Genomic DNA, 15869 nt, shown 5'->3' on the forward strand with positions numbered 1-15869 from the left:
GAAAAGAATAGCTAATTTTCATAGACAGGAAATTTTAATAATCATTTTCAAGACTGTCAAGAAAATATTCTGCAGACTGCAGGTAATTTTGAAAATTGTCAAAGAAAAAAAAAATATATATATATATATATATATATATATTTTTTTTTTTTTTTTTTTTTTGAACAATTTACCTTCAGGGCAAAAACAACTGTATCCATTGATATCACTGTGACAGACAGCACCATTCAAGCAGGGACTGGAAACACATTCATTCTTTTCTATTTCACAGTACTGTCCTGAAAAACCTGCCAAGGAAGAAAGGGGATCTTTGATTTTCCTCATCTTTATGTGTGATTTTAACTTGAAACTATTATTACAAATGATCTACTGTAATTAAAACCAAGATATGATTAAATCTGTATTTCATTGAAAGATGAACCTGGAAATCAGACTTCTGTATTTTATTAACAAATGATTAAATTTCACACAATTTTTATCCAACATCACAAATATGTGTCTTTATTCCTGAAACAAAGCAATAAATAAAACAGGCAGTACTTCCATAAAGTAACAAGAAATTCATAGCTTTATGCAAAATAAATAAATAAATAAATAAATAAATAAAATCACATATTTTGCTTATAATAGAGTCATTTCAATATTTTATATATCTTTTGTGAATTTTGACATGTTAATGTAAGAGGCGGTACATCAATTATCTTTCTTTTGTTGTCTTATTCTTTCAGCTGTGGAGATGTAAAATATACATGAGTACATTGAGGCATAACAAACACATGCCATGCAAGTCAGATTTTCAGCATGCATGAATTGTATAGCTTAATTACAGTCGGTCGGTGAGGATGCTGTCTATATACCTTAATAAAAGAAGGAAAATTAAGCATAATTAAAAGCAAAATGCAACTCAGTTAACACAACTTCAATAGAATACAGGTGAAACTGGGCATGCTTTCAAAAAAACAAACAACAACAAAAAAAAAAAAAAAAAAAAAAAAAAAACCGACAACTTATTTTTATTCTTGTTTTAAACAGTTTTGTCAGAACATCCCCTACACAACCATCCCTATTTCGATCATTCTGGATTATTTACTATATCTTTCTAATAATTTTATCTTACTATCGAACAAAATGTAGATTATCTGTAATAGTTAATATGTTGATAGTAGGCAGTCCAAAGTGTGTATTACTATGAGGTAGTCTGTAATTCTGTCTCTCCCTTAACAGATGGTATGATTTACAACACTGCTAGCCATACTGTTATATTTTGAAATATCATTAGTCATCATTTTTTGGAGGACTCATTACTAAATACTAACAATAAGAATATTATACAAGGAATGGTTATCTGATTAAGAATATATTATTTTCTCACAAGCCCTATTTTTAAGAAGCTAAAACTGAACCATTGTTTTAATTTGCATATGTAATGAAAGAAAACCAGGATATTATAAATGTGTTTTTATGCAAGAATTGCTCTGAAAATAATGCCTACTATTTTACTATGTTGGCCAATGATGTCAGAGGTGGATGGATGTTGTTGGTATGGCAGCAGAGGTTGAACCTTCTCTCCAGTATTCCATTACATTTTGTTGCCATGTAATAGGTATCTGACAAAATGCTGTCTGACATGGAAGTGCCTATGAAACAAAAGTGTGGAATTTAACTCATCTATGTGGAAAAAATGGCATACACTGATGTTCACTGACACTTTCTAAACATTTTTGGAGGCCAAACAGTGGATGTGAACACAGTGAGGCATGCTCAGGTGGTGCATTTCAACAGTGGCAACAATGACAGCAGGTCACCTCCACTAGTGCAGATTAGGCGTTGTAAGGATGGGATTAGGGAGGCCAAGGCCCAACTGGAACCGGACTTAGCAAGGGGCACAAAGAACATGGAAGTCTTCTATAGGTACATCAACAGGAAAAGGAAAGTCGAGGAGGGCATACCCTCTCCAGTGGGCAACACAGGTAGGATAGTAACAACGGACAAGGAGAAGGCTGAGGTATTTAACAACATTTTTTACCTCAGTCTTCACTTCTAACTGCTGTACACATAGACCTTGTGCAGATTATTCAGAAAGTGGGAACTGGGGGAGCATTGTCTCTCCTTCTGTATTCAAAGATCAGGTTCACAATCACATGAAGAACCTGATCATCCATAAATCTATAGGTCCCAATGTATCCCTGAGTCCTCAGGGAATTTGCTGATGCAGTCACTAATTCACTTTCAGTGATATTTGAAAAGCCATAACGACCAGGTAAAGCCATCGGAAAATAGAAAAGATATAATATAGTATCAGTTTTTAAGAGGAAAGGTTGACCCACAGAAACACTTCTAGCTTCACTTCAGTGCCACAGAATATCATGGATCAGATTATGGAAGCTAAGGCACATGTAAGAGATATGGAATAATTAGCATGGCTTCACCAAGGGAAGGTCCTCCCCAACCAACCTAGTTGCTTTTTACAATGGCACAAGTACATCAGAGAAGAAGGGAAGAGACACTGTTGCCATCTGTCTGGACTTCAGTGTGGCCTTTGACATGGTTCTCCACACTATCCTTCCCTCCAAATTAGGAAGATACAGCTCTGACAGGCAGACTGTCAGATGGAAGAGGAACTGGTTGCAAGATCATTCCCAGAGAATGGCGGTCAACTGCTCAGTGTCTGGATGGAGATCCATGACAAGTGGTGTCCATCAAGGATCAGTACTGGGAACAATGCTCCTTAATGAATTATTTGATTCATGAATGAATTACATGAAAAGTGAGATTGAGTGCACCCTCGGCAAGTTTGTGGATGATACCAAGCTGTATGGTGTGGTCAACACAGAAAAAAAAACTGTCAACCTACTCATCATTTTCAAGGCAAAAAAAATATATTGCATTACATAACAAAATAAAGACTTCTAGACTTCAAGGGTTATCAGCCCAGTTGCTTGTAACAAAAATGTTTGTACCACAACATACTCAAGGTTCCAACGTAAAAAACTGCTGTTTATTTTTAATGATTTCCTTCCTAACACACCTGTTGGCAAGGATGTCTTTGAACTGCTTTTTTCTGATAACACCTCCATTTTCCCTGAGAGAGAGAGCAATGAAATCACTTCCTAGCTCTCTTTTATTCCAAACTAGACAGCTCAGGTGTACTTAGTCTCTCCTCTTAGGACATACCTTCCTGCCCTTTGTCAGCTTTGTTGTCATCCTATGGATGATTTCAAGTACCTAACATTCTTTTTATACTATGGAGCCCAGAACTGTACACAGTATTCAAGGAGAGGCCACAACAATGCTAAAAATAGAGGAAGAATCACCTATTTTGATTGACTAGCTGTATTGTATTTAAAGTACTCCAAAACGCAGTTTACCATCTTGGCTGCTTGTGAACACTGCTGGCTCTTGCTGAGCTTCCTGTCCCCATGTACATATCTCTTTTTTTTAATCCATTTTTTATGCATTTACATACCTTGATTTTATATATGTATATGTCTATGATGACTTATATTCTCACCTGGTCATCAGCCTGTTGATAAAAACAAACTAATAAATATTCCATATTTCCTCATAGGTCTTATCTATTAGTCAAGCTCCTGACTTTCCTGTTCCTATACTCCTGTATAATACAGTTTCTAACTCGTGCTCTAATGTGCAATATAACCCTTAATTATATCATTATATCCCTTAATTACCTTTCTTTCTGAAAAAAAAATATATATATATATAATATATATACACACACATATATATATTTATATATTGTTACCTTTTGGGCTACTGTATGATGTTTGAGAATCATATCTAACTTATATCACCTACAGCTCCCAGATTGTCCTGTCTAATTATCGAATGAAGTAATTTAAAAGAATTCTTTATTCAAAAAACAATTTACCCATGTATTATCAGATTAGAAATTGTGTACAAAAAGTGAAAGATCAAAATTAATTACTATAAATCCTTTATTAATAAATTTTAATGCACTATATTCACACATGAATTGTCACATATTTAATTGTTCTTTAATTCATAAATTATTTATATTCTAATTATTTCTATGTTTATTTCTAACATATTGTAAACTGGGAGCTTTGAAGAATGTGTCTGATTCTTTTGTAAGTTATTAGCTTTTTCAAAGAACTCAAAGTTTGTTAATTTAAACATGTGGAAGAGTATGTTTGGAGGCACGTGCAGTTCCAGTGGTACCATGCTATAATTTATATAAGTTTAGCTACAATATCAAACTGTCACATCAAAAACTGCAAAACTCTGAGATTAGGGCATTCATTAAAGTAACTATTATTATTGCCACAACTTCTTGCTGCCTTACCATCCTTCCAGGGGGAAAATAATAGTAAATTTTTCACGTCATAGAGCAAAAGAAGGGAGCCGGGGAAAAAAAGGTTGTGATGAAAGGAGATATTCTTTAGCTTATTGGGGATTAAAGACAGTTCTTCAGTATGTTAGCATTTGTTGTTAGCCACTAAAAAAAAAAAAAAAAAAAAAAAAAAAAAAAAAAAAAAAAAAAAAATTTATTGCCGCTTTTATTTATTATAATGAAGAATTTTCATGTTTTGGCCTCTCTGAACTATTCTAAATGGAAAAAATGAGGGAAACCTACAACACTACTGTTTTGATAATTTGTCATCTTTCACAGTGACAGCAAACATCTTTTAGCCTGTGTTCATCAAAGAGATTTCATCCATTAAAAGAAAAAGAAATAGATATTCCTACTTATTAGCAGTACTCAATAACAGAAGAAAGGTAGACTGAAGATCTTAGAATATTTTTCTACTTTATGGCATTACTTCTCAGGGGAAAAAAATAAAATAAAAGTACAATAAAAAAAGGTGAGTATTTTTCAGACTAACAAGAGATCCACACAAATCACAGGGGATAACATATCTCACTTTCTGAAAGCCCTGGTTTTGAAAGCAATCCTGTTAAACTATGATTGACAATTTTCCTCCCTGCAAAGGCTTTCTATACCATCACTTCCCTATAGCTCATGAGAAGCTGCAGAGTTCATTTTACCTCCAAAGGTAAGGCCGCTGAGATCTACTGTTAGATTCCTTTAAATAAAGATTAGAAAGAAGACAGTCTTCTCCCCGTAGAAGAGAGAAAATATCAAAGATAGAGGAATAGTTTAAAATACCTCCAGAAAGAAATATTTTTAGAAATGTAGAATGAAGATTACTTTTTGGATCACCATCCCAGTATAAGCAGACAATGGCTTAGAATAAAGTTGGATACTGGACAATTAAGGGCAAATTTTATAGTAAAAGAAAGTACTATGTTCTTTTTTTCTTTACTTTCAGCGTGATATTTTCAAATTTATAAGATTCAGAGAAGTACAAGAAGAGTATTGAATGCAGTTTAAAAAAAAAATTCCTAAAGGAAGGAAGAATATGTTCATATATAACATTTCTATTGTTTTAAGCTACTGCCAGAATGACCTGATAGTGTTTATAGTGCTACACTCACAGAAAGAAATAAAGAAATTCTTATACCCAGAAAGCCAAAGCCTATCCAAGGTTGAATCAAACTAAGTGTGAGGAGTGGGATGAGTGAAGGTGGTGAGACTCCACCTGCAGCACTGCATTCAGGTCTGGGGCCTCCATCACAGTACACAGACCTGTACAAACGGGCCAAGAAGATGGTCAGAAGGCTGGAGCACCTGTCCTATAAGGACAGGCTGAGAAAACTGGGGTTATTGAGCCTAGAAAATAGGAGACCTTGTAAAAATAATAACTTATAAGAATAATAAAAGCATGTAATAGAAAATGTTAATAACTTGTTTTATCATATCAGCAAACATCTAACATTAAAACAATATTTTAAATGCAAGAAAAATTGTATTAAGTCAGAAAAGTTCTCAGTAGTAGCATAGCATTTTGAGTCCTCATTGAAAAGATCCCTCCAAATCTTGTATTACTTTTATTTTTCTGCCCCCTCACATTTTCACTTCCTGGCCACTGCCTCACAAAATTTTATTTAACTTGACAATATCTGAGTGTTGTTGTCTTCTCATGTACCAATCAAGTAATTCTGTCTGGTTTTTGAGGGCCGCTCAAATGTGCTAAAAATATAGGCAGTACATTTACAGGACCAGAAAAGAATGGCTATGCTGCTGGAGGGCACCATTCAGGAGCTACTCAGGGTAGCAGGGACAGCTGGAAGAGAGGTGAGAGATAATGGCTCTGTAAAGGGTGTAACAGCCCTCCCTGTTGGGAGATAGCCCAATAGTTAATAAATAATAGCTGAAGGGTGGAGTTTCCCAGTGGTAAAAATGCTGTCATTTGGGGAGTCAAAGTAAGCCAGAGTTGTTCCCAGCTCTGACACAAACAATGAGGATTCCTTTAGAAACCAGCTGTGGAATTAAAACCTTAGTAAGGGAATTCCAAGAGAAGTAAAGCCTCAATTTCCCTTTGAAAATCTGCAGTTTTTAGACAAAATGAAGTGTAAGAATAGAAATAGGAAGAGCTGACAGCATGGTTCCCTGCCCCTCTAGGCAATCCTACCTTCCCTTTACTCCCTGATCTTTAAGATCCCAACAGTGAGCTGGGAAATGGCTTGTGCCATCCCGTGTAAGTGAGCTGGGAGACAGTTGGTGGATGTATTTAAGGATGCTTGCTGAGAATTCACAAAGGGACTTGATGACTGCTTTTCCATTTGATCCCAATAAAGTCCCAGAAACATTCTTGGTACATACTTGGACCCAAGTATCTGCTCTTGAGGAAAATACGGTGAATTACCATATACATCCTGACAGAAAAAAGAAAGAAGTAGAGGTCATGGATGCTTTTGGCACTTCCTGACCACAGCACACAGCAATGGTAAAATGTAGGATACCAAGAGACTCAAAACCAACAGGGGTCACAATGAACTTGGACTGCTTACCTGCTAATATTGTAGGATTAGCTCTGTTAAAAGGCCAGTCTTGGATCCCTACTGCACTATGGCCATTACAACCAGCCCCAGAGAATTGTAAATGTAATACCTTACACCTTACCTCTGAGAGCAAAGGTAGAAATTTAGACATTAATTACTCATCTTAAAGATGAGGGAATTGTAGTCCATAGCCACTCACCATGTAACTCTTCTGTGTGGCTGGTTCAAAAACCAATCAGCAAATAGAAGCTCACAGCTGATTTTCAGAAATCAAATTCAATCACAGGAAATTAACTGCTGCTGTACCAAACATGGCTGAATTAAACATTACATTCAGGAGCAAGCTCACAAAAATCCTGGTTACTACTGACATCAAGGACATATATATATATATATATATATATATATATATATATATATATGATGCCTCTTAGACAAACAGACAGGAATCAGTTTGCTTTCACCTAGGAAAACATCCAATACATTCACCTGCCTACTTCAGTGATATCACCACTCCCCAACAGTTGCTCATTATACACTGCCTCAAGAGATGGCTACCTTGCAAAGGTGTCAAAATATATCAGTACATTGACAATACACTAACTGGAGGCCCAATTGGTTGGTGAGACTCAAGAGTGAATAATAGCAAAGTTTAAAAGCATAGGACTGAAAATCCCCTGAAAATGATACAACCTAGTTCTTCAGAACTCAGATTCCTAGGAATTGGGTGGAAAGAAGGGACAGTCTGTATTCCATTGGAGACCCTAGCCACTTTAGAACAGGTAGGCATGCCAGCAACAAAGAAGGAACTGCAACATGTTTTGAGCTAGTGTTTCAGAGATAGATTAATCTCCCCCAAAAGCCACTGAGCATGATGAGACAGACATAGAAAGCACTAGTCATCTATAAACACACCTGACCATGTCCAGTGCATGATGTATATAATTTGCCTTCTCTTCCTACTTCTAGCTCTTTTTGTGGCTGAGAGACTCTCTATTGTTTGTGGGGGGAAAGGGTCTGACGCCCTCAACAACAACAGGACCTTGAATCAGAGTATTTATGTGTCTAGAGCCCATGGCTGTGCGTGTACATGTATTGTTTGGTACACATATCAGTGTGAGCCCTAGCAAACATTAACCTGGACCTCCCAGTGTGCTGGATAAGAGGCTTGAGAGGTAGGTAACAGAACTGCCCAAATTCTGGGCAGGATACTTAAGAGACCAGATCTGTGATCTGGCTACTGAAGATGAGTGGGGAGCCAGTAGGGTCTAGGTTCCAGCTTCCAGGGAAGCTGTAGGGCTGGGCCAGCTGCTGAAGAGATCTATTTTCTTATGTCTGTACAGCTGGGAGACCAGGGGACCCAGCTACTGGGTAAGCTGAGTGTGTAAAGTTTGAAACTGGGAGCACCTATGGTGTGTGTGGATGTGCGCATCTGAGCATATGTGTGCATATATATATGACTAGCTGTCATGTGGAATAGCCTTGGACTCCTACACACAGATACCAGGAACAGGGCAGCTTTGGATAGACTTAACTTCTGAGCCCAGCTGCTGGGAAATCAGGGCACAGCCAATTTACTTGTTGTTAACATAAATACACCAAATGCAGAAGATGAACTGGTAACCTCATAATTAGCAAAGAAAAGTGCAAGCGATTGTACTGAAGAGTACAAAGTGCAAACAGAACTATATATTTTATTCTCTTCTGATGACAACAATCACTGAAGAAACTTGAAACAAACAAACAAACAAACAAACAAACCCCTTAAGAACACTGAAATAAGCTTTTAAACTGTAAAATACAACTACATTTAAACTAAAATGTTTGCACTGTATTATGACAATTAGAACAGAAGAAAACACAGATGAAAAGCTCTTTTACACAGGAACATATTAATAAATACAGGACACTTATGCTTTGCCTGTACTTTTCAGCTTTTTGGCCTTTAGGGAATAATCCATAATTAGCTGCCAAACCACCTTAATGTACCTATTAAAGGTCATTTTTTAAAAAGCTTTAATTAATTCGAATTGTTTTCTTTTCAGTTCCATTGGCTTTCCTAAAGCTAGCTGAGGAATAGATACGTAGGTGGAAATTCATTCAAATTGAAAACCTGACTTGCTGTAATTTGGATCAAACAACTTTTATTTTTATGATTAAACAAGTGCAGACAGAATTAGCTTCTCCTTGAAATTCCTCAAAATATACTTCCCCTTATAATCTGCTCTATCTTAGCAATCCATGTTATAAAAATTTTCCTCCAGAAAAACTCAGAATTTTATGGAGAGCTTTTTAACAAGTATATTACAAAGGTCATTTTTAAAATAACAAATACTTAACATTCATAGCATAGTTTTTGCTAGTAGCATGAAAATGCTTTAGGAACTGCTACTGCCCTTTCAGGATCAGAAAAAATTAAAACCAACCACTCTTTTCCACCTTAGCATTAGCAATTGACTTAATCTGAAATCTGAGGAAGTCGTAGCGACTTGAGAAGTCTCAGCACTCTACTTTCCTGGATAAGAAGTTGCAAGGATTCCCTGTGACAAACCATGGCAGAGGCAGCCTTTCTCAGGAAGGACTTCAATGACCAGCATCAGTTCCTAACATATTGAAGATATTTGTTATAGCAGGATCAGCAGGTAAGAGAAACTTCACAGGGGCAAATAGGGAGCTGCAGATACAGAAACATGTTTTTAAAGGTGCTAATGTGTAATTCATTAAATAGTTTCTATTGTTGCAGCTGTTCAGAGCTGCCATTGGCATACTGTATACCAAAAGAGCAGAAGAGAAGAAAAATGAATATGTAAGTTTAATATGTTTTTAATAGGACTGTTTGGCATATACAATGTAAATTACCCACTCTGCAAGACTAGTAAAGAAAACAGTGCAATACATTTCTTCTTTCTCTTTTCATGTCCTAATGATATTAATATAAAATTAAATAAGACAACAATATATAAAAAAAAAAAAGAAAACTAAGATATGTCTGAATGCATGAAACTGTACGAGTTTGATAAGATTTTACCTTGGATATGCTACAAGGTTCACTAGTTTCATTCAGATGAAAACATGGGAAAAGAGTTATGTGAATGTCAACACAGGACATTAAATTCTCACTAACAGGTAGAACATGAAATGCTGTTTGATGGGAAATTATTTGTCATTAATTAGCTCGCAGTAATGAAACCGTAAAACTAAATATCCAGTTAAAGCTTGTTTGAAAAAGAATATGAACAATAACTCAAGGATGATCATACATATAATATATGAATAACAGATCCATACAACTCTATATCCCTATTTTACATTTTACTCATATCAATAATTCAAAATTTGGAAAACTAAGGAAAGTTGATTTCCATAATATTAATGCAAGACTATAATATGAAGAAATATGAAAATAGAAAGTTAGTCTGTACAAAACACAACTAATATTAATAATCCAAATTAAGACTCAAGGATAGCCTTCCATTTCTCTTCCATATCTTCCATCACTGGATGGAAGCATGAGCATATTTATGATACGAATGCTTTCCTGTACAACTCTGTCAGTGAAGTATTTCAAGTGTAAATTGAACCTATAATTTCACAGCCACAAAATCACATCACAGAATTACCAAGATTGGAGGGGAACACTGGGTCCACCTGGCTCAACCCCTTCCCAAGAAGGGACACCCAGTGCAGGATACCTAGGACCTAGGTACATATCCAGGTGGCTTCCCAATATCTCTAGGGAGGGGGACTCCACAGCCTCTCTAGAAAACTTATTCCAGTGCTCTGTCACCAGCACAGCACAGAATTGCTTTCTGATGTTTAGATGGAACCTCCCATCTTCCTATTTGTGCCTACTGCCTCTTGTTCTGGCACTGGCCACCACTGAAAAGAGTCTACTTGTCATCTTTGTACCTTATATTCATGTATTTATAGATGTCAGTGAGATGTTTGAGCATTCCTTAAGATAAGCTAAGTAGTCTTAGCACACTCAGCTTTTTCCTCAGCAAAGAGATATTCGACTCTCTCATTGTCTTGAGACATAGAGATGCTCCAAGACAGCCAGCACAGCTTCATCGTGAGCAGACTGATCACATAGTGAGCAGCTCTACAAAGGACTGAAGGATCCTGATAGATGGAAAACTGGACATGAACCAGCAGTGTGAAGCCCAGAAGGCCACCTATATCCCGGGCTACATTAGGAGAGGGGGGCCAGCAGGGAGAAGGAGGCAATTGTCCCCCTCTGCTCTTCCTTGTGAGGCCCTATCTGGATTGCTGGGCCCCCAGTACAAGAAGGATGCAGAGATGTTGCAGAAGGTTCAGACGTGGGCCATGAAAATTACCAGAGTGCTGGAGAACCTCTCCTATGAGGAAACGGTGAGGGAGACGAACTTGTTTAGCTTGGAGGAGAGAAGGCTCTCTCATTGCAGCCTTCCAATACTTGAAGGAAGCTTACAATTTTGTACAGTCTGATAGTGATAGAACAAGTGAGAACAGCATTAAACTAAAGGAGTATGTTAGGAGAAAGTTGTTTTTGTTTTGTTTTTTTTTAAAAACTCAGAGGGCACAGGAACAGTTTCCCAGAGAGGCTGTGGATGCTCTATCTCTGGAAGCATTCAAGAACAGGTTGGATGGAATCCTGCACAGCCTGATCTAGTGATTGGCAACCCTGCCCATGGCATGGGGTTTGGAACAAGATGATATTTAAAGTCCCCTCCAACCTAAGCCATTCCAAGATTAAATGATTTGTAGCCCTTTTTCTCTTCAGTATGTCCCTGTCTCTCTTAACTGAGGAGCCCAGAACTAGACAAGATAATATAGGTGTGCTGTCACTAATGCCAGGTAGTTTACAAGATGGTTTTTCGCTTTTAGAAAAGCTACTTAAACTCCCATCCAAAAAACAAACAAACAACAAAAAAAACCACTTCTACATAAGTTATAAATGGAAAGAGCACAGATTCATAAGCAAAAGAAAAAAAAAAGCACATTTGTGTTCAGATTACCTGACTTCAGATAAGCAAACAACTTTAATTCTTGCAGTGATCATAAGTTCATTGCCATTTTTAAACAGAAGCCTTTTAATGTTATCAAGCATAAATATACCAGTAGGAACAGCTGCACTGCATTAATGAAGTAAATAAAGTTAATAAAAATAGAACTTCATTTATGTAAGTATTATAGTAACAGCTTTTTGTTGGCTCACACATACAGGAGGACAGGCTTCCTTTTCCTCCCCATTATCTGCTAGTATAACAATGATTTTTCCTCTATGTGAGTACTCTTGATATTTGTCTTTGCCCTCTTACACAATATAATGACTTTGGCAGCCCAAACATCATGCTCTGAGAGCCTGGAAACAATTTGTTCCTTTATCCATTCAAATTCTCTCTTCATCAGCCAATAATAAGCACTATCATAGCATTGTACCATATCATGTTTCTATGATAATATCTCAAAGAAAATATAGTGACAATGAACACTAATCCAGAGCTTGATCAGAAAATGGTGATTTTGTATTGGCATAAGAAGTAGGCAAATTATGCTTGGTATAAAGATTTCAACATAACCTTAATGCTGCTAAGCAACAACTGCTACACAACTCTTCTCTATACTTAGAACTTGAGGGCAAAACACATCTGAAAATGAATATTAAAGGAGCTTCAATTATTGCAAGACAGGAATTGGTAACTGAGTTTCTGAGACTGCACATTTAGAAAAAAAACACAGCATAATTATTAACTAAAGATATAATTTGTGTTTTTTTGTTTTGTTTTTTTTTTTTTGTTTTTGTTTTTTTGCCAGAGAATATATCAACAGTTGAACATTCTTTTGTTTTTAAAAGACAAGTTTTAAAGACAAAACAATAAAAAATTAGTGTGTCATAAAAACAAAAGTATAAAAAATGCAGATATCCCAGTAGAAAGCGTGAAATGAAAACATTTTAATACTTTATATATGAGATACATTCCTGCTTAAAAAGTAGATCTAAATAATTCTAATTCTTAGCAGAAAGGACACATCCTTAGACAAAATAACCTGCATTATGAGTATGTCAGGGAACTGACACATCCTCACAACCTTCTTCTTGACCGCACTCCAAGGTCCAGGTCCTTCCTATGCTACAGAGCCCAGAAAAGAATGCAGTACTTTCAATATGGTCTCATGAATGCAGAAAAGGGGGAGAGAATAACCTCCCTCTATCTGCTTGTCACACTGCTTTTCATTCAGATGAGGATATGATTGGCTTTCTGGGCTTCAAATACACACTGCTGTGTCACATTAAGTATTGATTAATGAAAAACTCAAAGTGTTGATTGCTGAAAAGCCTCCTCAGTGTTCCTTTTCATCCATCCACCCCTCAGTCTGTACTGATAGCAGGGGTAGCCCCACCAAGAACTGTGTACCAATCTTCATGAGATTTCCATGTGCCTACATCTCAGGCTTATCAAGGCCTCACTAGATAGCACCCCTTCCTTCCATCATGTCAAGCACACCACACAGTTTGGTATCATTTGGCTCCCAGCTCAAATGTATTGTGTATAACATGCAAATTGAAGTTATTCAATTTACATATAATCCAAGATTTGCATGGGGAGAGAAAAAGAATACTCAGGAATCATACTAGCAACCTTAAATCTTACTACCCAAAATTTTGAAACCTCATTCTTTTTAAATCCAATTTCTGGGTGTATACACAATTGGTACATTCAAGTAAGTATTTACAAGGAAAGAGAAGGGTAACAAAGCTGGTGAAGGGACTCTTATGAGAAGCAGTTGAGGGAAGTGGGATCGTTAAGTCTCAGGAGAGACTTTATCACTCTCTGCAACTACCTTAAAGGAAGGTGTAGCAAGGTGGGGGTCTGGCCTTTTCTCCCAGGTAAGAAGTGATAGAATGAAAAGGACTGGCTTCAAATTACAGCAGGGGAAATTCAGGCTTGATATTAGGAAAAATTTCTACTGAGAAAGGGTGATCAGAGATTGGAACAGGCTGCCCAGAGAGCTGGTTGAGTCAGCATCCCTGTAGGTGTTAAGGAAAGGGTAAATGTAATACTTAGGGACATGGTTCAGTGGCCAGTATCACTGGTAGGTGGATTATTGCATTAGATGATTATGAGGTCTCTTCCAACCTTAATATTCAACTTCCTTTGAAAGTTATGAGACTGTATTAAACATTTCATTTTTCTAAATCTGTACCTCAAAGAATTATTTTACATCTCTGCCTGTTCAGGGTTAAGCCACTGCTGACTTCTTGGGCTCTGGAGGGGAAGGAGAACATCAATAATCCAGCTACCTTTCCTCCCGCAAACTACCCAGCTTTCATATGGGATTTCTCATCATATTTTTATTTTTTTTAAAGCACTGCATAGCCTGAGCCAAGGATAACAAAATATCAAAAAGTTTCAGAACAAGGAGAGAACAGACACATTAGAATTGTCTGCTACAAGGGTTAGACTTATTTGTACAGGAGGTAAAGCTTTCTTGACAGCTAGTTCAAGGCTGCTGAACAAATTTCAGCAGGAATTAAGAACAAACATATAGCAGAGGGCACATCTATTCAATTATTTAAAGAAAACCTGCATGATTTGTCCTTGAAGAGAAAGATAAAGCAGGGCTTGCATGTGAGAGATGCTTACTACACAAACCATAGTGTGGGCCTAAATGGAAAACCACTGCCCCAGACAGGGTAATGAGAGAAAAACTGCAGACTGGAGCTTCCTGAATATCCCTGTGCTACAGCAGGAACCTTAGGATTTTCTTTAACCCATTCTAATTTTCAAAGGCACCGTGAACATTTTTTTTTTTTTTTTTTTTTTTTTTTTTAAAGATGAAAAGCAGTGTGGTTTCTTTCTCTTTCATTAAAGGAACAGCTTTTATTTATTTATTTACTTTTTTTTTTTTTTTTTTTTTTTTTTTTTTTTTTTTCCTACTCCTTCATTTATTACATTAACATCTTGAAAACACAATTGCTGCAGACAAACTTACAAAGCCAAATCAAAACTAAAGACAGGTGAACAGTACCTGGCTACCTTGCTCTGACAAAAGGCTGCAGAGACCACAAAATAGAGCTCTGTTACAAGTGAACTGCTAAACATAAACATACCAACACAGAGCACAGTGACAACTGTTTCATTTATATAATCTAGGCCCTAGGAACTAATTTCTGACTACCCTGACTTACATCTTCAGTAAAAGGAGTAACAGGATCTACAGCTGAATGAAAAGAATAACTTTAAAAGTGTACAACTGTAAGAAAATATAACACATCTACATGATCACAATCTTCCCATGTGTAAATATATTAAAGGCAACATATTTACAGGGATTTAATGAATGAAGTTGTTTTAATTTAAATTATTTCCTTTGGACTTGACTTCTCGTTGCAGCTGTTCTGTTTTTGCTCTTGTTGGATCCTTTTTGTGGCTTTTCCCCACAAGAAATTGCTTTACATTTATTTTTCTAACACATTTTGAAATAAAATCCAATGAATATTCTAGAGTGTAAATTAAATAAAATGGACAACTGGTATTGGAAATAATCACACATCTGGACTCCAATAATGAGATGGGAACTTTCCCATCCAAGAGACTAAAATTATCATGTGTATAACCATAACATGTTTGCTGTCCAGCAGATGCACAGCAAGGATACCATTTTTTCCCCTCAAGACACATGGAACACTCCAAACTTGTTTTAAATAATTCAGCAGAATATTAATAATTCCATAACTCCTAAGATTCATAAGTCTGCTTACATTAGCTATCTTTATAAGCAAAGTATTCAGTACACAGTTTTACTCTGGGAAAAAAATCAAATGAAATTTCAGAAATAGTTTGGACAGTGAATTTAATTTGAAATAACAAATTCAGTGTATGTAGCATTTGAGCTAGGATTTGAATATTATTTTTTTACCTCTTACAATTTGTACAGATTTTACTACTATCATAAAAAGAAATAATTGAGGTTCTCTAATTTTGTGCAATTTGTAGAGG

General features: G+C 36.3%; 1 protein-coding gene across 1 annotated transcript in view; it reads right to left on the minus strand.

Moving 5' to 3' along the window:
* The window catches only part of EYS (eyes shut homolog), a 710358-nt gene that overhangs the window by 537750 nt on the left and 156739 nt on the right, over window positions 1–15869 (minus strand). Inside the window, exon 12 of the mRNA XM_072333503.1 lies at window positions 174–287. Within this exon, the coding sequence (XP_072189604.1) occupies window positions 174–287 (114 nt within the window). The remainder of the gene's footprint in view (window positions 1–173; window positions 288–15869) is intronic.

This window comes from Excalfactoria chinensis, chromosome 3 (assembly GCF_039878825.1).
Source record: "Excalfactoria chinensis isolate bCotChi1 chromosome 3, bCotChi1.hap2, whole genome shotgun sequence".
Taxonomy (NCBI): domain Eukaryota; kingdom Metazoa; phylum Chordata; class Aves; order Galliformes; family Phasianidae; genus Excalfactoria; species Excalfactoria chinensis.